Consider the following 24442-nt stretch of genomic DNA (forward strand, 5'->3'; position numbering starts at 1 on the left):
TCGAAAAAACTTTCGGACAACATCTAAGGGTTGTATATATATATATATATATATATATATAGAACCCTTAGATGTTGTCCGAAAGTTTTTTCGATATTTTGTTGACAAAAAGTAAAAATTAAAATGCAAGACCGGAATTTTTTTTTTTTAATAATGATAGACTGCCTGCCCCAACCAAACCCTCAGTCGATGTAACAGCACTCCCTTGCGGGTCAGGCTATTTGTCAGTCGATGTAGCAGCACTCCCTTGCGAGTCAGGCTATTTGTCAGTCGATGTAGCAGCACTCCCTTGCGAGTCAGGCTATTTGTCAGTCGATGTAGCAGCACTCCCTTGCGAGTCAGGCTATAAGATAGTCGATGTAGCAACACTCCGCGCATGATTTACAGTAAAAAAAATAAAAATAAAAACATTTTATTAAAAAAAATAAAAACAAAAACATTTTATTAAAAAAAATAAAAATAAAAACATTGTTTACATTGTTAAAAACATTCAAAATGTTATAAAAACATTCAGAATGTTTTTAAAAACATTCTGGTCAATTAAATTTGCGTTTTTGTGGTTTTTTTAAAAAACGATTAATTTGTAATTAAATTAATGGTTTTTACTTTCGTCCAACACGGAAATGTTAGACGAAAGTCAAAAGTAATTAAAAGTGACGTATGTGTTGGCGTAAGAATCACTTTTTTCCTTCCGCTCTTCCTAAAGCCAACAAACTATAGAACTATGTATTTATATATATATATATATATATATATATATATATATATATATATATATATATAGATCTATAGTTTGTTGGCTTTGGGAAGAGCGGAAGGAAAAAAGTGATTCTTACGCCAACATATACGTCACTTTTAATTACTTTTAACTTTCGTCCAACATTTCCGTGTTGGACGAAAGTAAAAACCATTAATTTAATTACAAATTAATCGTTTTTTAAAAAAACCACAAAAAACGCAAATTTAATTGACCAGAATGTTTTAAAAACATTGTGAATGTTTTTAACAATATAAACAATGTTTTTATTTTATTTTTTTTAATAAAATGTTTTTATTTTTATTTTTTTTAATAAAATGTTTTTATTTTTATTTTTTTTACTGAAAATCATGCGCGGAGTGTTGCTACATCGACTATCTTATAGCCTGACTCGCAAGGGAGTGCTGCTACATCGACTGACAAATAGCCTGACTCGCAAGGGAGTGCTGCTACATCGACTGACAAATAGCCTGACTCGCAAGGGAGTGCTGCTACATCGACTGACAAATAGCCTGACCCGCAAGGGAGTGCTGCTACATCGACTGAGGGTTTGGTTAGGGCAGGCAGTCTATCATTATTAAAAAAAAAAAATTCCGGTCTTGCATTTTAATTTTTACTTTTTGTCAACAAAATATCGAAAAAACTTTCGGACAACATCTAAGGGTTGTATATATATATATATATATATATATATATATATATATATATATATATATATATATATATATTTTAGTTTTAATTAATAAAAATAAGTAAATAAATATAAATATTTTGGTAAATTTTCTTTTAGACATTGGAGTCTGAAAGAAAACCATCAGGATTTTGAACTTTTTGAAAATCTCCAATGTTTGTTATTGAGCTAATTAGAAACGATATAGGAAGTTTTATTGAATGGAAAAAAGCACTTATGCTTGATTTATCAGGACTGTTTATTGATCCAAAAATCAGATTAACTTTATTTTTATACAAAATCAAATGGACAGGCAAAAAAAATTTCTTCATTTAAAATTTATGCAGAGGTTATTTGAGATTCGAAATAGTGAAACAAGTTGTCAAATTATAAACAGAATTAATAAAGTTCTAGAAATTACCTCGATACTCAAATATTGCATGAGCTCAAATATTTTTGATAAAGTCAGAAAGTGTTTAGAGATCGTGTACAACTTGTTTCCAAGGTTTCTCATTTCAGTCTAGTTCAGCAAGGTCTTTTATTGCTCAGTCTAGTTCAAGCACCGCAGATTACCTGCATCAAATATAACAAAGATATTTAGGTAAATATAAGGATATTTTAACTCAGAATCACAAAATTAATTACAGTGAGCAATAAAAATCACAAAATGATTTTCAGTCAGCCAAAAGCATCACAAAATCAATTCAGCCACAAGATAGCAGTAAGAACTATGATGATCGCGAGTAGGTCATGATAAAGTACAAGATAAAAAGATTCTATGAAATTACTAGATGATCTCACTAAAAGTAGAAACTGAGTACACAGTAGGGTCAAATATAAGTCATAATTTAAGTGGTGAAGATAAGTGATTAGAGTTGTTCGGAAAACAGGTCATTTGTAGAGAAGACCGGGACAAGATGAAGAGCGTGGTAAGATAAAGAATGTCTTAAACTTTAAGTTTTTTACTAGATGGCAGCATTATTCGGACAATACTGACTCTCCTTTAAAGTAGAGCCAGAAATGCAATAAAAATTTATAACGTGGCAGCGGTAAATAATAATAAAAAGCTTTACAACCAATGTAATATGACAATTTCAGCTATATTATTTAAGAGTCTTTATGCAAATTTTTAACGACCAGCCTATATAGGCTGTTCGTTACCGCTTTTTCCATTTACCGCTGCCACGTTAACTTTAATGCATGTGTAAATAAGCTCTGCTACGATGTAGGTAAGCCATTTCGATTCTCTTTAACATTTATAAGTAACTTAGTTTAAGTACTAACTATTAACAAAAAAAAGTTCAATTAATTGCAAATGTTTACTGTTATTTGTTGAAAGACCCCCACCAAGAATTGTAGGCCACTGTAGGGATAACGGCTTCAGCTACAACAAAACCTTTTTAACTATCTTTTAAGCACTTTTATCAAGAGGTGAGCCTCCTGTTCTATTGATTATTGAAAATCACAAAGCCCACTGTAATTAGTGTAAATAACTGTATTATATATAAACTATTGTTGTATTGCGACAGAAGGAACGTTGTGGGTGTGTCATTTATTACATTGTATATAACGTTTATAATGTTTATTATACCCTCGGGGGTATTTGCAAATGTATATATATTGAGTAAAGATATTTACAAAGTGTGTGAGAAAAAACAAATATAGAATTAATATTACAAGCTATTTCGGCAATGAGTATAGTGATAAAGTTTGCAGATTTGGTGTCGCAATACGATGGTTCGGGTGAGTTTTCAGAATGGATACAGAAATTGGAACTGGTCGCAAAACTTCAAAAAGTTGACGAGTTGCATGTGGTGCTCCCCTTATTTCTCTCTGGCGGAGCGTTTGCCGTTTATCAAGGTCTTAGTGATGAAATAAAAGAAGACTACAAAGAAGTGAAAAATGCACTGACTACTGCCTTCTCTGCTTCTCCGCTAACAGCATACGAAGAATTCGTAAATCGCCGTCTTAAAGAGAACGAGTCTGTTGACGTATATCTCGCAGAATTAACGAGGCTGAGCAAGCTAATATCAACTCACGTAAGCGAAGAGTGGATAAGGTGCGCATTCATTCTCGGGTTACCTGACGAAGCAAGAAAACAGCTGCAAACCGCATGCTCAATATCAACAATGTCGCTGTACCAGATCGCTGAAAAATCAAGAAGTTTGGTAATTTTACGTCGTAAAGAATCATGTTTTGTTAGTTGCGTGAATCCTGTTGCCATCAGTCCAAGGCAGGTTCCTCAAGGACGCGGAAGAAAGACCGTAACTTGCTACCGTTGCGGCGAGGATGGACATATCAGTCGAAATTGTAGCGAAGAAATTGACAAGAAGAGGTGCTTTGTGTGTGGAATGGACAATCACCTGGCCCTGCACTGCTATAAAAAGTGTACAAACTCAAAAAACGTGGAAGGGAAGCCACCCGTTTTTGTGCGAGCGGCTTCCCACAAAATTTAAAACCGCCAACTCTCTGCGTATATGTTAATGGAAGAAAAATAAAAGCATTGTTGGATACTGGATGCTCCAAATCCATTTTAAGTCGGGAAATTATAAACGAAAAAAATGTCAAACTCGCAAAAGAAAAGGTTGTTATGATGAATGGAAACTCAATTGAAATAAAACACCAGATTGTTGTTAATCTTTCTATAAATGATACCACCATCGATTTGGAATGCCTGGTGGCAGACATTGTTCCCGAATATCAAATGCTACTTGGTATGGACGCAATACGACTGCTTGGAGGTGTCCAAGTCGGGAGGGACGGCGAAACCATAAACTTCAATGTGGAACAACTAACTATCGGTGCTACTGCTGTTTCTCAAGAAAAAACGAGTGAAGTATCCTCGTCTACTATTCTAAAGCTGATTGATAAAGACTTCGTAGCAGAATTCAAAAATGGCAGTTGGAGCGTGTCTTGGAAATGGCTGATAAAACCACCAACGTTAACTAACAAAATTCCAAACTATCATATCTCTGAGGACGTTAAAAGTGAGTACGCAATGGAAATAAGTGAATGGATAGCACAGGGATGGCTGAAACCATTTGAAGGGAGATGTAATGGCATCATTCCATTGATGGCAGTAACTCAGCGAAATAAGTTAAAAATACGTCCGGTGATGGACTACCGGGAGTTGAATCAATTTGTATCCAGTCATACTGCAGATGGCGATGTTTGCAGTACCAAACTTCGCAACTGGAGAAAGTTGGGAGAAAATCTTGAGATAATCGACTTAAAGAAAGCGTACCTGCAAATTCGTGTCGACGAAGCATTATGGAAATATCAAGTTGTGGAATATGAAGGGCAGCGTTACTGTCTAACAAGATTGGGTTTTGGTTTAAATGTGGCGCCCAGAATAATGACTAAAATCTTAAAAAAGGTATTATCCTTAGATAAATTTGTCGAGTCTGGGACGGATTCATTTATTGATGATATCATTGTCAATAATAACATAGTGTCAAGTTGCAGAGTTCAAGAGCTCTTGAAAAAATATGGCTTGGATTCTAAGTTGCCAGAAAAACTTGTCGGTGGTCGTGTGCTTGGATTGCGAGTGTACAAACAATGCAACCAAGTCCGTTGGAAACGTGACAACATACCCAAAGTTCCGGAAGGAAAAATGACACGTCGGCAAATCTTTTCTTGGTGCGGACAGCTGACCGGACATTTTCCAATAGCAAATTGGCTGCGCCCTTCGTGCAGCTATCTAAAAAGAGTTTCGAGTAGTTGTGGATGGGACTCTTTGGTGAACGAACGAGTTGTTAAGTTAGTAAGCAGTTTGAATGAAAGACTTACAAAAGAAGATCCCGTTCATGGGTCATGGAACGTCAAAAACATTTCTGAAGCAACAGTGTGGTGCGATGCAAGCAGTTTAGCTGTTGGCATAGTTTTGGAAGTGGCTGGGGAAATAGTAGAAGACTGTTCGTGGCTGAGGAAACAAGATGATACGGCTCACATTAATCTTGCAGAGTTAGAAGCCGTGATAAAAGGAATTAATCTAGCAACAAAATGGGGATTCGAATGTATTAACATAAAGTGTGATTCGGCTACTGTTGTCGGTTGGTTGAGATCCTTAATTATCGGTGACAAACCCGTTCGAGTACACGGTCTTGGAGAACCACTTGTCCGTCGCCGGTTGTCATTAATTGAAGACCTTGTGAAGGAGTGCAATATAAAATTAAAACTTTTCCTGGTAAAGTCAGCAGAAAACAAAGCCGATGCTCTTACGAGAGTACCACAGAACTGGCTGCATGCAAACCATTCTGCAATGACAGCAAACGTTGTACCGCCTGATGTGAAGTCGTTTCATAATCTTCATCACTTTGGAGTCAATCGAACACTTTATTTGATGAAACAAACATATCCGAAGGAGAAAGTTTGCAGAAAAGACGTTGAATCAGTCGTGAAAAGTTGCGAAAGATGTTTATCGGTGGATCCTGCGCCGATTAGATGGGAAGAAGGAAATCTTGAAGTTGGAAAGAGCTGGCATCGTTTGGCTATTGACATAACCCACTACAAATCAGAGATTTACTTGTCTATTATTGACTGTGGAAAAAGGAGCAAGTTTGCAATTTGGAGAAGGTTACAGAACGAGAAAGAAACAACAGTGTGCTTCCATTTAGAAGAAATATTCCGAGAAAGAGGACCTCCGTGGCAAGTTCTACTTGACAACAGCAAGACTTTTCGCTCAAAACTCGTTGGTGAATTATGCGCAGATTGGGGAGTGTCCATCTTGTTTCGTTGCGCTTACAGGCCATCTGGAAATGGAATTGTTGAACGTCATCATCGCACAATCAAGCGCATGGCAGCCAGAAGTGGCAAAGACCCGTTAAAAATGGTATATTGGTATAACATAGCTCCCAGAAAAAATGGCGAGGAAACATCGCTCCCCTACAAAGCTATATTTTCCTACGAGTGGAAACCACACACAATTTCTGCCAAAACTAACGCGGAAGTTCTCCACAACTATACACAAGGACAAGAAGTATTTGTAAAACCACCTGACTCAAAATGCACGAGCGAATGGAACAGAGGAAGAGTCTCAGATGAAGGACGAGGAGTTTCGGTAGAAATCAATGGATTGCCGAGACACATGTCGGACGTCCGTCCTGCTCCCATTGTAGCTGACTTGTCTATCAGAGAATCGGAAGAACCCATCGCGGATAACCTAAATCTCCGAAGAGCGACGCGAGTGCGGAGGTTTCCGAATAAGTATGCGGACTTTGTGATCTAGAGATCAAGGGGTGTTGTAATTAGTGTAAATAACTGTATTATATATAAACTATTGTTGTATTGCGACAGAAGGAACGTTGTGGGTGTGTCATTTATTACATTGTATATAACGTTTATAATGTTTATTATACCCTCGGGGGTATTTGCAAATGTATATATATTGAGTAAAGATATTTACAAAGTGTGTGAGAAAAAACAAATATAGAATTAATATTACACCCACAAAACTTTGGAGGCAATGTTATATTGCAGAGAGAAAAACATCATCATGGTTGGATTATCGCCTCACATTTCACATTGTCTGCAGCCCCTTGATGTATCATTTTTTTTTTATAAGTTATGCAAACATTGCTTGGTGCAGCACTAACGCGACGAAAATAAATTGCTTAGCAAACAAAAACAGGCTATAAGGATAGTTTCAAACGTAGATCGTTTTTTTATAGTATAGTTTTTGTATTCATTATATTAGTTATAATTATTTTACTGTTATGATGATATAATTAATTTTTATTGTAGTTTAATCATAATTAAAAAAAAAAATTGGTCTATATAATATCTTACGCAATGCATTTAAAACAGAACTAAATAGTCTAATATATTTCAAGTTGTAATATCTAATATCGAAATTGCATCAAATTAAGTTAAATAAATTAGTACCAAGCGTCCCTATTTGCCACACAAATAAGATTAAACTTAAATACAAGGTATACTTTTTTTCTACTTTATGATATAATATTTTAGACTGGCGAATTTGTCCATTTTGCTTACTTAATTTAGTACAAATAAGTTATGTTATAACGAATTTAATATCAAATTAAGTGAGCTACGTGGACAAATTATAAGTTCTAGCAGAACTTATTCTTGATTCTTGAGCAATAATAATGTTGTAGAACTTCTGCATACATTATTGCTCAAGAGTCGATTAGATAAAAACCAAAAATAGATTTTCTTCTATTATTTGGTTTTTATCAACAAGGTTAAAGAATTTTTCCAAAATAATATCAATAAACAAATGTGTTATGTTATTTATTATTGATATATGTATATATTATTATTACATACTTTATCTTTTTGTAATATATGACATTTTGATCTTGTGATTTACTTATTAAAAAAGGTTAATACTTATTTATTTCATTTTTTTATATTATTTAAATATTATATGATTAATATATATATTTAAATTGTATTTATAAAATTATTATTGTATATATTATATGACTTTTATTACTATTGTTATTATGTACAATATAAAACAGGTTATTAACGCGGATTTGTTCAATGTTTTCCCCACAAAAAGATGATTATGATGCTATTGTATTTGAAACTGGATTATACTTATCTTTCAATGTTGACAACCTTTCAATATGTAAACCAAGTTTCTCTTGAATATAGCATTGCTTTTTTAAAAATTGTTTCATGATTTAGATCAAAGAAATAGCAACACCAGAAAATCTTGTTGTGAAAACAGTTGGCGACTCGCCATGTAAGACTTGTTTTAAAAATATGTGATTTAAGATAATTATTTAATAATCATATTATTTTTTAAGTTTTTATTTGTTTCTTTTTAGCTAAATTTGGTGTCGCTAGCTATTATTGGAGAAAATATTGACTTATTCATTAGATAAAGTTTGATGCATGCTCTTACCCAGTTTCCTTCTTCACGTTTCGATCATGTATATTTTAGGTGACCTCGTCCAGGTTACAATTTTACTTAATTAAAGCATGAAAGTTACGTTGCCAAAATATTGTGTAACTTTTTTTATTCTCAATAAAAACCTATGATTTGAAACTTGGAAAGATATTCTTTATTTTATTTACTATTTTTTTATAATTTAGTTTCAGGGATTATTTTTTTGGGGATATTCCCGGAATACCGGATATTTTTCTGAAATTTATCTTTTTCCAAATATCCAAAAAGTTTTCCATAGATGCAAGTTGAAGTATATATTATTTGTTTTTATGTTGTTTTAGTCATCATTCATACAAAAATTAAGAAAAGTTTTAAAAAATTGAGAAACGACTTGGCTGAATGCAAAATTAAGGGAAAAATTAGGGGGGAAATATTCTGAATTTTTTCAGGATATTTTCCGCAAACAATTTTCCAAATTTTTTAAATATAATGATTATATGAAATATGTAGTTTATATATTCATTATTGTAATTACTTTTTATTATACTTTTATAATAATATAATTGTTTTGCATTGTAGTTTTATAATAATAAAAAAAGTATCAGGGAATAAGATATCTTATAACATCGCAATGCATTTTTGACAAAAATAAAATGTCATATATATAATATTTTATCTAAACATATTATAATATTTTATATCTAAGTTTTATCAATTTAGGTTTAATAAATATATTAGAAAGCTTAGTTCAAAATCGTGTAACGTTATGGCAGATAATTCTCATATTGCAACATGCAAAAGATCAAACCCCAATACAAGGTATACTTTTTTTTCTACCCTATTATATAATATTTTAGACTGTCGATGTAATTAATTTAATAATAAATAAGTTATTATAACTTATTTAATATTAAATTTATTAAGCTACATGGCAAATGATAAGTTCTGTATAAAATATTATTGACTAGGAAGATCCAATGGTATTGTTATGTTATTGCCTAGGAATATCATTCTGAAGTAAGACACAATAACCTTTTAACTTTTAAAGTTTCAGAAAATTCACTTTTCCCTCTCTTGGTCTTCTTTTGTGATCGCACCCTGTAGCAAGAATTTAATTTAGTTCATATCTTGTTGGAGAATGCAACTTGATTCTGAGTTGAATTTTTAGCACTCGGTATTTATTGGTGACCTTATTTGACAATACTTTATGATATATACTTTTAGTTTTATACTTAACATATTATATATAATTGGGGGTAGATGAGGCTCCTTAGCTGTGGTGAATGTTTCCACAGCAAAAGGAGCCTCAAGGTGAAAATCTCACCATGGGTAGGAAAATCATGATATAAAATCCCCACTATAATGTTGTGTGGTTATGTGGTAACTATTACATTTTTAATAATTGTTATAATTTTTCTGTGTGCATTCTAAAATTACATTTAATGTTCAAAACTTTGTAGATTACTCATTTAAAGCAACTTCGTGGGCTGTCACATTTGCATCTAGTGAGTTAATGAACATCTATGAACAAGTTAATCCAGAAACAAGTGCAAATATAAGAAAAAACAAAGAAAATCAAATTATTTAATCAGATGTTATCACATAAGGTGAGTACAGGTCTTTTTCTAATCACGCGCATCAGTTATTAACTTTATATATAGATATATATTTATCTATAGACAGATATTAGATATAGATATATATAGATAAACAATATTTTTTTAAACTTGTATTTTTTATTTTGTACTTCTTTTTTTTATTTATCTGTCAACTTTTTTGTTATGTCTTTAATTATTAAATCCTTATTTATTTTTTAGCAATAAGAGTATAAAATTAGAAGGCAAATGACTTTTTTTATTTTTCTACATTGTATGTAGTATTTTTTTCTTAACCCATATAAACCCATGATTTTTAAAATATGTTTCTTGTCTTTATTTGGTGTGATTTAGGTCCAAATGAACAATATTCATCAACTGTTTCATAATTTTTTATATACTTAAGTGAATATAGGTGAAAATATAGGTGTCCGTTTAAACTGATGCTAGCTGCAGGAGGGTACAGGTTTTCTCACGTGTCATATTTGGCTATGACAAGTAGAATAGTCAAACTCTGAAACCAGGAATCACATGGCAATGTTAACTGATGCAGCATAACTCACAGTGACGTTTTATAACTGTTATTAATTATTTCACAAGGCCACCTAGCAAGTGAAAACTGCCCGTTTGACGCAAAAGTGTTCAGAAACAACGAAATGGGTGCAAAAAATATCATGAACTTTTAAATAGCACATAATAACTGTAATGTCACATTAATGTTAAGTTGCAAAGACTATATTTCATTGACAAAAACAGGCATCAGTTATTTGCAGTGGAATGCCTTAAAGCAACCAGGATGCAGTCCCACATTGCACTTCTCACAGTAGAAGACTGATGTGCCTTTGCAGCCGAGTGCCACACATCGGCGCTGTGTACCCTGAGCAATCCAGTGATCTGTAGCATCTGTGCGTACTTCAGTAAGTACTCATCGATCGACTGCTACACGAGGTGGCGGATACGGCACTGAATTCTTCTTCATTGATAGTGTCTGCACATAGGTTTGTGCAATCTGACGTCTAAATAACAGCAGATCCTGCTCACGGGCGCCAGGTATTTTCTCCTGTATACGGTACAGCTGGAAGGCGTTCTGAACGGCCAAATCAACACAAAATCTAAATATTGGCCAATACCATTTCTTTGATCGGTGCTGAATCATATAGCGAGCTAGATTTTGGTCTAGGCGGTCCACACCGCCCATCCCATAATTGTACAGTTGTTTTACTGAAGGCTGATCAACATCTATGCGCTTCTTCTGTGCTGATGAATATCTCTTAGCTTTGCGAAGTGGTGCGACTGTCACAACCTTACTGTCATGCCAGCGTACCAAGCATACATTAGCCTTTTGATCCAGGGCAACGTCATGCGAGCCACGAGGCAGCTTGTCCATTGCTTTGATGTTTTTCAATGGCGCACCTTCAGTTCGGTTAGAACGGAGAGTGCCCATGGCGGCCATTCCTCTATCCACTAGTAAGCGCAACAGTCGTGGGCTGGTAAAGAGGTTGTCAAACACAATGTGAAAGAAATTACCGTCACGTTTTGGTAAATCTTTTGTGAGATTGACCACCACCAATCCACCGAGGCCCAGATCTTTATCTGTCGTGCCGGCACCTTGATATGGGTAGAAATTGATTACATATCCCAAACGAGTTGCTGCCACCCACATCTTATACCCGAACTTGATGGGTTTGCCATGGATGTATTGCTTTGCACTGTGTTTTCCGTAATAAGGGACCATACTTTCGTCGATGCTGATGATTTGTTCAGGCTGAAAGTTTGTCAGGCAAGCAGCATTGATGAACTGGATAAGAGAGCGGACTTTGGCAAACCTGTCAGTCATATCAAGTTCGTTGTTATTGGCAAAATGTATATTACTCATTATGGAACTGAATTTATTGTATGACATAGCGGCCGACACCATGGAATTGTGTACATCCCCCGCAGTTTCCCAATACATAGGGCGACGAGGCAGAGGAGCATAGCCGCTTATTAGAAGAATCGATAGGAAAAGCTTGAGTGATGTAATGTCCACATCAAAATTGTCATGGCCTTTTTGAGCAGCGTATTCTTTGCTTTCGTTGCATATTCTGTGCATTATTTCTGGTGTCATGAACAACTCAAATAATGACACTGGTGACAGATGGTTTTCTACTTTAGGTGGGGGTATGGTCCATGGAAACTTTTCCTTTCTGATGGCCTCCTTGAAGTCGCTTTTGACCCATGACGGTTTATACGGAACTTGTTTCTTTGTTCTCTTGTGCTGCGGACCCTGTTCCACTATATCATCTGCAGTGTCCTGTGTATTATTTTCTGCATTGTCCTCCTCTGCAGTGTCTTCTGCACCGTCCGACTCTTCCATTTCAATAACATCAGTTCCATTGGGTCTTCGTAGTTTCATCGTCGCTTCCGCCAGAAGTTGATTACGATTGAGACTGTTTGGATCTCCACACACCTCATTCTCATCACCAGAATCTTCGTCAGTGTCTGCACCAGAGGTTATTGGAGGAACAATTGATATTTCGGCGCTCTGAAGACATTCATCGTCTGTATCTTCTAGTAATTGTAGCACCTCATGAAGCCGGTACCTGCAAAATATATGAAATTAGTTATTACTTATTTATTTGCTCTGATGTTGAAATGACGTCAAAGCATTCCCACAAATTACGTCATTATAAAATAGCAGTAAAATAATAATAAAAATTAACAATAAACAACTCTCAACCTTCAAATATAAGAACTCAGAAGGGAAATAAGGTGGGTCACAGTAACTTACATAAATACCAGACTGCTGTAGTTTAATTATTTTGTATTTGATAAGGCTCATATATTTACAAGGAGTCATACAGTGTCTACAAACTGATGAAAATGCCTTCTATTCCGAGGTGAATAAACTGTTTGAAAACCTGTACCCTCCTGCGGCTAGTGTCAGTTTAAACTGACGCACAGAAATCGCATAAAAATTTAAGAAGACTAGCTTTGTTGACTATACCGAATATTCAAATGTTAAAACGATATTTAACAATATATTTAATCTATATTTCAACTAAAAACAAAACATATATGCATACCTTTTTCTTGACGAAACACTCATGTTCGAAAAATATTAATCAACGCTACTAAAGTGTGTCAACTGAGCAAAAATTAAAATAAGTTAATGCAGTTTACTTTATTATCAGCATCATACATTCACACATGACGTAGTTATTGCGATAAATGCAAAGAATGTTTGTTATTTTGCAAATTAAATCGGATAATGTGACTGTCAGTTTAAACTGACGCTAGCCACATATGGGTTAAAATTATTTAATGATTTAGATAAAAAAAAACAACTAGAAAATCTTGTTGCCAAAATGGTTGGCAACTTACCAAGTAAGATTTGTTTTAAAAGTTTGTGATTTAAGATAATTATTAAATAATCATATTATTATTTAAGATTTTATTCGTTTCTTTTCAGCTAAATCTGATTCATTAGATAAAGTTTGATGCGTACTCTTATAGGAGAAAATATCGACTGATTCGTTAGATTATGTTTGAAGCGTGCTTTTATGGGAGAATATATCGACTGATTCGTTAGATAAAGTTTGAAGTGCGCTCTTTTTGGATCGAAGCGTGCTCTTCGTAAGTTGCAGATCTATGACTTTGTACTTATTACTTATTGGATATAAGGAGGATATTTTAACAAAAGTGCAGCTTTTATTACAAATTCAAAATGTTTATGTCAAGAACTAATATACTGACTAATAAAACCATGTAATTTAATACGTATTAAATATTTCCTCGACGATGAGTTTTTTTTCTTTACACGAATCCAAACACTTCGTTTTTATAAAGCATAATTATTACTTAAATATTACGTGCCAAAATTAACGTAAAAAGCACGTCTTTTAGACAGTTCATGGGGACCAAAAAGTTACCTAAATATCACGTGCCAAAAGTAACGTGAAAAACACGTCCATAAACGTGAATTGGTCATTTCATGGGGACCAAAAAGTCACCTAAATGTCACGTGCCAAAATAACGTGAAATTCACGTTTTTGTCACGTCGCTGTGCCTAATGCGCTGCAAAAGTGTAACTTTTAAGGAGAGCAAAAAAACATTATTATGAACCCAATTATTTTGTTACAGAAGTCATATTTTGAGAAATGGGTTATTACTTTTATTCTGTTTGAACCGAATGGTGTAACTATACTGTTAATACCATTGATGCCGGCATACACAAGACACATTTTCTCATATAAATCGTTAAATGGTCAAAAATGCAGTTATACTGTTATGTCCGCCCATCAAAGATATATTACTGTAAATTTTAAACGCTAAGCGTTATATTTACATTTTCTTTTATATGATTATTTCAGAGGTATATACATTGAAACTATATTTCATTGTTAAACTAAAATTTTATCTAATAATGATGCATTTTTTGGGGCTTGGTGATAAGACTAAATTTGTCTTCTTCTAGCCCCGGTCATGTAATTATTTATTATAAGTTACGTCTGTAATTTTTTTTTTCTTAATGTCAAAAAAAAAAAAAATTCACTCGTGTTTAGCAAACATGACTTTGCTGCTGCAAAAATTACTGACCATAATGTTTTTGGCGTTGAAACTGACAATAATAGTGCTAATTCTCAGACTCAAGTAGTAGAAAACCATCATGTAAACCATCCAGAAGAACTTATTGGAAATACCAGTTCCAATCCACCAAAAAAGTTGATTAGAGTTTTTGATTTCAAACCATTGCCTCAAAGCGAAAGAATGTGAGGAAAAAAAAAAGCAGAAAAAAATATTAAATATTTATTATCGCAAAGGACTGCTCCAACATGTTCATGTAAAATTATTTTTCCTTGAAAATAAATTAATAAGCAACAAAAATTGTTTACATAATCATCTTGCCCCGGTCTCCATACTTGAGCCAAGCCATTTATTCTGATGAGCATTTAAGTCGCTAATAACAATCATATTGGCTGAAGTAAAAAAGAAAAAACTTGATCTATTTGATTAGAAACAATGAAAAAACAAATGTAAAATGGCGTTGTTAATAACCCTTATATTTACTGCTGTTGAATCAGCCTCTCTGAAAGTTACAACAGAATATGGAAAACCTTGCTACTAGTCAGCCTTAGAACTATTAAACTGAATTTTAGAGCTGTATCCTACTAGGAGATAACAAAGAAAACTGTTTAGCTACTACCAAGAATCCTATAAAGTAGGAGGGCGATTTGTGTCGGCAGAACTATTCTGCTTATCCCTAAAGTCTTTGCCTAGGACACATTCTAGAAAACAACAGCCGGATGCAGTTAATATCTGGTGAAGATGAGTATTTGTATAAAAACACCGTAAATATATTATTATTTATATATATCTAATACATGAATAAATTAAACGTGGCTATCACTTGCCATACGCATAGAACGCACGAGCTCACAAATTATTTAAAAAAATATTTTGATTGATTTTTTTAACTGATTTTAATCAGAAAAATATTTTTATAAAAAACATTATTCCTAATAATAAAAAAAAGTTCAACATATTTTATTGAATTTTTAAACTTTTTGTAACTGACATATGTACAAAAACATGTTCTTTTTTGGTTATTATTCATTAGGTTTTTATGTAGTATCAGTTTTCACAAAATGACAGATGTGCAATACTCAGACGGATTAAATACAATTTTGCAAATAATGTTTGAAAACTCAGAACTCTCTACAAATTCGACCACAGTGTTATAAAAAAAAAAATTAAATTATTGAAAAAAGAAAGTAATATTTTCCGAATCATGAGCATTGACCAGAACCTGGAAATCCTGCTTCTTTTATAAGGATCTATTAACAACACGAATACCCACTAGAAATGACAACATTTATCAGTTGATGTTTATGAAATAAAAATATGCATTTTTATGTTTGTTTATCACCGCTTAAGAATATTTACATGCGTTGTATGAAAGATTATTAAAATAGATAAGATTCGTTTTGCATTTTATTTTATCATTCGAGTTTATGGTTTACTTGAAACAAGAATTTTTGAAAGAAGTATATACACTATTCAGCGAGGTCAATCTTGCTTTGTATTAGTATTGTGTTGATTGAGATACTGAGTTAAAAAAAAAGGAAAACAAAACATACTTTTTTTTCGTCAGATCGTACGTATGGGGCGTCATGATATACGTGACGTAGTTATTGGTCATTCGAAATTTTTAACAAAACAAGAAATCGTTCCTTCTACTCCTAAATTTTTTTTAAATTAAACATTTTTAAAGCATTGTGTTTCTTTTTATTATTTAATAAAAAGTTGATATTGTTTGCTTACCAAAATGTTTTGTCATTAAATTTTTTTAAATGTATTTTATACTGTACTGGATAGTTTGTTATTTTTTTCTTTTCAGCAATGTAAAATGATAAAAATTGCTAACCATAGAATAAGCAAAAAAATATTTAACCGATTCATTTTTACAGATATTCCTCAGCACAAACTTAAAGCTCCTATCACACAAATAAAAAATCGACCCTATTTGCCTGGTTCTTTAAGCAATGCGTTCCCCGATGTTTTAAAAAGTGAATATAAACCAGGTTTAAAAATTCTCACGACATCAGAAAAAGACTTGCAGTCAATAGCAACAGAACTTCGAAGCTTTTCAACTCTTTGTATGCCTGAAATAAGCGCAATTCTTCTAAAGAGTTTACCAATAAATACTGCTGAAGAATTTTCGCTCTTTACTAAAGCTCTTAATTTTAAACCGCTTACATACGCAGGTGGAAGTGGTTTTCGAAAAACTATAGCTGGAGATGTTTATTCTGCGAGTGACGATCCTTCTATTTATTCAATTGAGCCCCACAATGAAATGTCATACATGACCATTTATCCAACGAAGGTATTTTACTAAAGTTAAGTTCAACCTGCGCATATTAGACGATACATTTGAAATTTCAGAATTTTTTCGCAACTTTAACCTAGTATTATAATATGACGTAATGTTTTATCTTTTATCCATTAAATCTTTTTCCAAAATTTGTACTAATAATCTTGTGTATTTATAAATTCTTAGATTATGTTTTGCTGTCTCTCTGAAGCTACAATAGGCGGAGAATCACCCATTGTATTTAATCGCGAGTTATTTTCAGCTTTGAAAGCAGACAATGTCAGAAAAGTTGTGGAAAAGAAAATTCGTTATTTTCGGAATTTACCACATAAAAATAATACGAAATATATAAATTGGCAAGGGACCTTTTTAGTTGACTCTGTCAAGGTATTTTTCTGTTTTTAATATTACTAGTTATTTTTGAAGTTTTTGAAACGCGTTTGCACTTTTCAACATTCAACTTGTTAATTTAACTTTTTGTTTTATTCAGCAACGTTGCTAAGGATAAGTAACAGGAAAAGCAGAAAACATTTCTTGAGGAGAAAAGCAAACTAGCATGTGTGTGTTTGTATGTGGGTGAATGTGTCTTTATAGGGTGGGTTCGGGTAATATAAACATCAAGGTAATATGAGCATACCAAAAGATTTCTAAGATGTGAGTAGGAAGTTTAAGTTGCTTTCTATTTTTGGAATTGTCTTTATGTGGCGATAACAGGAAGCAGTATAATTAGCGTAAATTTATACTATTTATAATTTAATATAACTTAATTTAATATAATTTAATAAAATAAATTAATAAATTTAATTAATAAAAAAAATTAATAAATTTAATTTAATAAAAATTTAATATAATTTAATATAACTATATAACTAATTTATAGTAATTAGCAGCTCTCATCTGATAAAACGCTGTTTAGTTTTTCGTGTTGTTAAAATATTATGATAAAATTGAACAGCGTTTTAATCAGATAAAAGCCGCTGATTGTTGCGTATAAATTTACGCTCATTTTACTGCTTATTGTTATCACCACATAAAATTCCAAACAGACAAATCAACTTGGTCTTTCCTTGTTTTTAATCATCGCTTATGAAAGAATGATGGGCGCAAAAATATTAATTTTGAAATTTTTGTTTAGGAAAAAAGGCAAAAAAACAATTACTTTTGACTTCATTAAAAATTATATTTTCTTGGAAGCAAGGTCAAACTACCTAATGCTTTTCATTAAAGCTACCTAGTTTAAAGTGCTAAGATTGCGGTGGTTTAAATTGTTTCTGAATAAAAGCATAGTTTTGTAAAGGTTTTTAATAATTTAACAATTAAATATCTTTCTGTAATTTAAATTCAAAAAGTTTGTATTTTTATTGAGTTAAAAAAATGGAAAAAATGAATTAAATAATTTTTTTTTTTTTTAATTTTGCGTAAACGAATTATTATTGTTTCAAGTAAAAGTGTTTAAAATTTAATTTTTTTATAATAAGTTTTGTTAATAACAAATCATTTCATTCAAAAAATTATTTATAATTGTCAGGTTTAAATTTCTTTACTTAATTAATATTGTTTTTTTGATCTAACTCAAAATGGTCATATTATTATATGGTCTGGGTAATATGAGCACTTTCGCTACTTTAAAACATCAGCGTTTTTAAGAAAAAAATTTTGGGTGCCTAAATGGATCATGAATAGTGATCCCTAAAAAACATATATTTAAAAAAAAATTGTAATTTATATATATATATATATATATATATATATATATATATATATATATATATATATATATATATATATATATATATATATATTTAATATTTTTATTTTACAATGTGTCTAATGTAAAAACTGCCTGTTTTAATTAAAAAGGTTCAGCATTTTAAAGAAACTTAAAAAAAATACATGTTAATTATGTTACATAAAAGTTGCATAAGTTCGTTTTTTTGTTGTTGCATATTGTTGTTTTCTTAAAATTTATTCACAGAAAAAGAAAATACTTGACCAACAATTAAGTAAAGATGTCTCCTCTAATTTTTTTATTATTAAATTTAATCGACTACAGAAAACTTGTGAAAAAAACTCCAGAGTAAAATAATTAAGTAACAATTAATTAAGTAACAATTAATTAAGTAACAATTAATTAAGTAACAATTAATTAAGTAACAATTAATTAAGTAACAATTAATTAAGTAACAACTATTTAAGTAACAATTAATTAAGTTAATTTTAATTAACAACTAACAATTAATTTTAATATGAAAAATAACTACTAAAATATTGACTAAACTTTTAGAGTTTTAAACTAACAAAAAATGACACAAAAAAGTAAAATTTTAAAATACAAACAAAGCTTAGTCATACTTTTTCACACAAAATTTAACGTTTTCCTGGATATGATTATTATTGTAAATGATATCAAAAGAACTAGTTGTTTGCAAAAGAATTTTGCGCATTTACTTAGAAACTACTGGATCATCATCAAAAACAATTTTTAAACTAGCTAAAGTCAGTCAACTGTTTTTCTTTGGGTTCTTGAACATTGCAATCCAATAATTTTATGTCAGGATTTGGAAGAAAGAAGGGGTTTGAAAACAAAAATTCACTCTTATTGTATAATGGTATTCACTCTTATTGTATAATGGTATTCACTCTTATTGTATAATGGTATTCACTCTTATTGTATAATGGTATTCACTCTTATTGTATAATGGTATTCACTCTTATTGTATAATGGTATTCACTCTTATTTCAAGATAAAATATCTGATAAATAACTAATATAATAAGTATATATTTAATATGGCAAAATAATAAAACTTGTAAAGGTTCATTATTAAATAAATATGAACAAAGAAATAAACAGTAGCCACTTAAAAAAACATGATGTTTGTGAAATATGTAACGCAATTTTTGTTTCTGACTTACAAGAGATATATTTCAATGGCTTATACCTAAAACCTATGGAAAAACTTTAAAATTTTTAAATAATTAAATTTAGTAAAATTTTTTATTATATGCCCAGATAACAGAAAACTATAACAGTTAGTAAATATAAATTACCACTAAAAGACCACTAGGATATACGATTACGTAAATTACAAATATTTCAGTAATATATATATATACATATATATATATATATATATATATATATATATATATATATATATATATATATATATATATATATATATATATATATATATATATATATATATATATATATATATATATATATATATATATTATATATATATATATATATATATATATATATATATTAGGGTGGTGGTAAAAACAACTTATTTTAAAAATGTCAGATGACAACCCCTAAATGTGTTTTATATAATAAAATAATACTGGATTTAAAAAATTTTTGAATAAAAAATATTTTTACGGGTGCCACAAGGCCCTTATACATCAAACAGGTTCCTAATATTATAAAAAAAAAAGTTTTTCAAAAGTATATCATGTTGGGGCTCAAATGAAGCAAAATTATGTAAAAATTTCGAAAATAATCATTGTTTTATAAAAAGCCGAGAAAAAAAATTATAATTAAAAAAATCTTATTAAATTCCCCTTTTTTGGTTTTAAAATAAAAAATGTCATTTTCTATTTACTAAAATCTAAAATAATAATATATTTATAAAATGATTCATATTTTTGAAATTTTTATATATTTTTGCATCATTTGAGACCCAACATGACATACTTTTGAAAAACTTTTTTTTTTTATAATATTAGGAACCTGTTTGGTGTATAAGGGCCTTGTGGCACCCGTAAAAATATTTTTTATTCAAAAATTTTTTAAATCCAGTATTATTTTATTATATAAAACACATTTAGGGGTTGTCAGCTGACATTTTTAAAATAAGTTGTTTTTAGCACCACCCTAATATATATATATATATATATATATATATATATATATATATATATATATATATATATATATATATTACTGCAATATTTGTAATTTTCGTAATCGTATATCTAAGTGGTCTTAAACTTCTCAACCTTTCTAAAGTGTATTTAAGACCCTAAAACTTACTCCGTTAACTATGAGACTAATAAAATGAAAATTTATTTACTGTAATTTAACCCCTGATATTATTTTTATTTATTAAATAATAACTTTATAACAGAAATTTTTGATAAATGTGTAAAAAGGCTAAAGCGAACGGAATAGAAAAGGTTCAAATTAGTATTTGAACCTATAGAAATTGTGTTTCAAATTAAAAAAAAAATGAAACTAAAGTTTCAAATTGAAGTTGCTAAACAGAACTTTTTTCTTTTGATAAAAATGAATTATCAAAATTTATTAACAAACAAATCAGAAATGTACAAAAAATTCAGATGAAAAGTATTTTTATAACAGCTTACCAAAGGTCCGCAAACTTAACTACTGTAACTTGAAATGTATCGTTTTCAGGTTTAGCTGTCAATAAGTTAAGAATTTTTTTAATTTTTGTAATTACATGATTTTTTTTAAATTTTTTTTTTACTTTTTTTTTTTCAATTTTTGCCCAAACGCTTGAAAATCTGCTAAATTTATGAATATAGAAAACACAACAAAAAAAATTCCAAGCGCTAATGTTTACGAAATAAAACTATGTTTATTTATTTCGCAAACACCAAGAAAAAGTAAAAGATGCGTCTTGACTGAATGGCAAATAAAAAAAACTTAATATTTTTGAGGAACCAATTATTAAGATTTTTTGTTCAGACGCATATAAACATCTTAAATAAATCGTAAACAAATACGTATTTTTCAAAATAATCCATGTAATATCAATACAATAATAAATCTAAAAATTAACTCTATTTTATCTATTTTGTTTTGTTTCCTCATCTTTATGAACATTTTTACCTGCTGCAAAAACACAACAAAACTTTCTGTTGGGTTTTTTTTTTTAACTTTAAAATTTCTGGATGTTTTTTGATTCTCATTTAACACCAACTGCATTTTTATCAAACACTAGCTGGATTACCCGGCGCTTCACGCGGGTTTTTGTCACACTTAAACTTGACCAAGTTTATCTTTTCCAAATTTTATTATGTTTAATGTGAGATAAGTTGTTTAAATACTTTCTTTGAATGTCTGGGAAACTTTTTTGGATGTCTGGGAATACTTTCAAGGAAAACCTTGGGGTCGGAGGGGCTGCTGTTGGCCCAAACCTGGCCAAAATTGCTCAGGTCTACTTAGTACCTGTGCCAAGTTTGGTATTGATTGGTCCAGAGGTGTTGACGTCTATCGCTAACATCAAACATACAAACATTGCCTTTTATATATAGTGAGAGAGATAGAGAAATATAATCGTTCTCAGTTGAGTACAAGCTCTCAAACTGCATACAAGCTCTCAAACCACTTCTGTTTTACTGCTCTATTGATATATGTATAATATAGTTGCAGGCAATGTGCACTATCCCGCTAGAATAAATATTGTTTCAAATTCTCGAAACTCATTTATTCTATATTCTAAATAAACATAGATCATTACAAAAATTTTTTTTTATTATTTCTTGTTATTGCTAATGATGCCATTATGAATTAATTGAAATCTCTACTTATTTATCAAAAAGAAGAAATTGGCTTTTATTTACGAATTTTTTTCAGCAAATAGTTACATAAATTATCATAACTGCTGTATTTATTATCATAATTATCATAATTACAATAATTATCATTTTTTCTTAGGCAAGGTGTGAGACAAGGATTGATTTTGTCATCCCACTTGTACAACATATACACCCAAAAATTACTTGAAGCTATAAAAAATGATAACTTTGTTAGTACTTCTATACATGGAAACTACACAGGTGTTGTTTATGCTAACGATATCATTCTGCTTAGCTCTACTCTATCTGGTCTTTAAAGGCTTTTAACAACGTGTAATATTTATGATAGTTTAAACCGCATGAAAAACTCAATATTGTCAAAACGGAACTTTTGCACGCCGGAGAACGACAAGTAGCTAATTGCAAGATAACCCTAGATTACCATCAAATAATACTAAATGAAAAACATAATCATCTGGGTTTCATGCGGGATACAGAAAAATCCATTTTCGCCTCACTAAATAACACAACAGTGCAAACTCTGATTCAATCTGGTATCCGATTCGCACATGCATCTTCAATTATCCAACTAAATAAATCTTTAGCAGTTCCAACGCTAACGCATAGTCTGGAACTCTGTGAAAATAGAGACTTAACAATGTAAAGGCTTGATAAAATTGGAAGAAATGCAGTCAAGCTCTTTTTAATGTCTCCCTGCATAGCAAAAACTATATAAAGTCTCTATTTCAAGTTCAGGAGATATTAACGTATATATAACAAAATAAAATAAACTTTTTTATCCGTATATTAAATAATAAAGTAACTTTTGAAATCATTTATTTTCAGTTTAACTATTTCCAGATGACATAAATGAATTATGTAAGATCCATAAACTAAATATGAAAAACTTATTTAAGGTTTAGAAGAAAGTTAAAAATTAAAACTTTAGAAAATATAATTCCTGAAGATACTTATCAAATTCTAGTACAGGCAGTTCAATGTTGGAATGCAAAGCAACAGCAAACAATTTTCAAAAAAACTCTTAAAGAAAACATTCCCAGTGATCTTTTTATTTTCTCTTGGTATTTTTATTTTTCATTAAAAATGTTTAGAGATGGTGTTAAATAAAATAATAATAATATAATAATTGCGGTAAAACTTTTATGATATTGGTTAATTTTCAGCAAAAAGTTACAGCAATTATCATAATTGCGGTAAAATTTCAATATTATTGGTTATATTTCGGCAAAAAATTGAAGCAATTATAATAATTGCTGTAAAGGTTTCAATATTATCTATTCAGAAAAAAAATATATAAAATTATAATATATAACAAATATATTGATTATCAGCAAAAAAAAAAAATACATAAGATATCATAATTGCGGTAAAGGCTTCAGTATTATTGGTTAAGCAGTACGTTTTCTCGAAGCTTTCTAAATGGTAGGTTTTTTCGACAGCTTTTTTTTAATTTTTTTCTTCTACTTTTATTGGAGCTCTAGATAAAAAATATATTATTTTTTGAATTTTGCAGTCGGTGATTGTTTAGTTGTTAATGCTTTTATAAACATGGAACAAACACATGTACAAATGTTTCTAACATTTTAGGCCGGGTGAATAAAAATGAGCAATTGCTTTTACTTAGAAATTGGTCAGCTTTACGTGAATAAAAACTATAACAATTTTGGTAAAGTTATTCACGTACAGCTGAGCAATTACTGAGTAAATTGCTTAACTTACGTGAATAAAAATTTGAGCAAAACTGCTTAAGTTTTTCACGCAAAGCTGACCAATTTTTGAGTAAAAGCAATTGCTCATTTTTATTCACCCTGCCTATTATACATGAAAGTAGAAATTCATGAATTCTTCACAGAGCGAATCCGTCACTTATGCAGCTCAGCTTTAAAATAATAATAATGATTAAAAACTAAAAAATCTATTTACAAGATTTTTTTGAATCTTTTTCTACTGATATTTGTAGATAAATATTGCGAGTTAACATTGGAGTTAAAAAAATATTTTTCTGCTTAAATGACTATCGTCCAAAAATAATCAATTTACGCAATGTTTTGACCACAAAGTAAATTTTTCTGATTGATCAATGTCAGTATTTTTAAAAAAATAATTTAAGTTACTATGTTTTTTCAAAAAGGCTGCAA

The 24442-nt window shown here is 30.6% G+C and overlaps 3 protein-coding genes and 1 long non-coding RNA gene across 5 annotated transcripts in view; 3 read left to right on the forward strand and 1 right to left on the reverse strand.

Moving 5' to 3' along the window:
- The first annotated feature begins 3118 nt into the window (after positions 1-3118).
- LOC136076032 (uncharacterized) lies at positions 3119-6587 on the forward strand. Its single transcript, XM_065789494.1, has 3 exons — positions 3119-3762; positions 3966-6486; positions 6561-6587. The coding sequence occupies exons 1-3, from the start codon at positions 3119-3121 to the stop codon at positions 6585-6587; spliced, it is 3192 nt and encodes a 1063-aa protein (XP_065645566.1).
- A 23-nt stretch (positions 6588-6610) lies between these two features.
- LOC136076905 (uncharacterized) lies at positions 6611-13659 on the forward strand. 2 transcript variants are annotated; one of them, XR_010636675.1, is made up of 6 exons: positions 6611-7357; positions 8082-8139; positions 8225-8354; positions 9007-9105; positions 9747-9893; positions 13333-13659. It is a non-coding gene; the product is annotated as an uncharacterized LOC136076905 (long non-coding RNA). The 2 variants fall into 2 exon arrangements; XR_010636674.1 differs by lacking the exon at positions 6611-7357 and having other exon boundaries at positions 7372-8139.
- LOC136076775 (piggyBac transposable element-derived protein 2-like) lies at positions 10807-13068 on the reverse strand. The gene is made up of 2 exons (XM_065790227.1): positions 12947-13068; positions 10807-12463 (listed from the first exon to the last, which is right to left on the reverse strand). Exons 1-2 carry the CDS (start codon positions 12967-12969, stop codon positions 10807-10809), a joined length of 1680 nt encoding a protein of 559 aa, XP_065646299.1. The 5' UTR covers positions 12970-13068.
- A 2563-nt stretch (positions 13660-16222) lies between the features above and the next one.
- Positions 16223-24442, forward strand: part of LOC100199859 (dapdiamide synthesis protein DdaC) — a 29588-nt gene continuing 21368 nt past the window's right edge. The window contains exons 1-2 of the mRNA XM_065790734.1: positions 16223-16746; positions 16921-17121. Of these exons, the coding sequence (XP_065646806.1) occupies positions 16270-16746; positions 16921-17121 (678 nt within the window). The 5' untranslated portion in view covers positions 16223-16269. The remainder of the gene's footprint in view (positions 16747-16920; positions 17122-24442) is intronic.

The sequence above is a fragment of the Hydra vulgaris genome, chromosome 02 (genome assembly GCF_038396675.1).
Source record: "Hydra vulgaris chromosome 02, alternate assembly HydraT2T_AEP".
NCBI classification, from domain to species: Eukaryota; Metazoa; Cnidaria; class Hydrozoa; order Anthoathecata; family Hydridae; genus Hydra; species Hydra vulgaris.

Coding starts and splice junctions, on each gene's coding strand:
- LOC136076775 (XM_065790227.1), bottom strand. CDS start 12,969: ATGAGTGTTTCGTCAAGAAAAAG. Junction 12,464..12,946: donor AGTGTTTCGTCAAGAAAAAG/GTATGCATATAT, acceptor TATATTTTGCAG/GTACCGGCTTCATGAGGTGC.
- LOC136076032 (XM_065789494.1), top strand. CDS start 3,119: ATGAGTATAGTGATAAAGTTTGCAGATTTGGTGTCGCAATACGATGGT. Junction 3,763..3,965: donor GAAGAAATTGACAAGAAGAG/GTGCTTTGTGTG, acceptor ATCCATTTTAAG/TCGGGAAATTATAAACGAAA. Junction 6,487..6,560: donor ATGAAGGACGAGGAGTTTCG/GTAGAAATCAAT, acceptor CTTGTCTATCAG/AGAATCGGAAGAACCCATCG.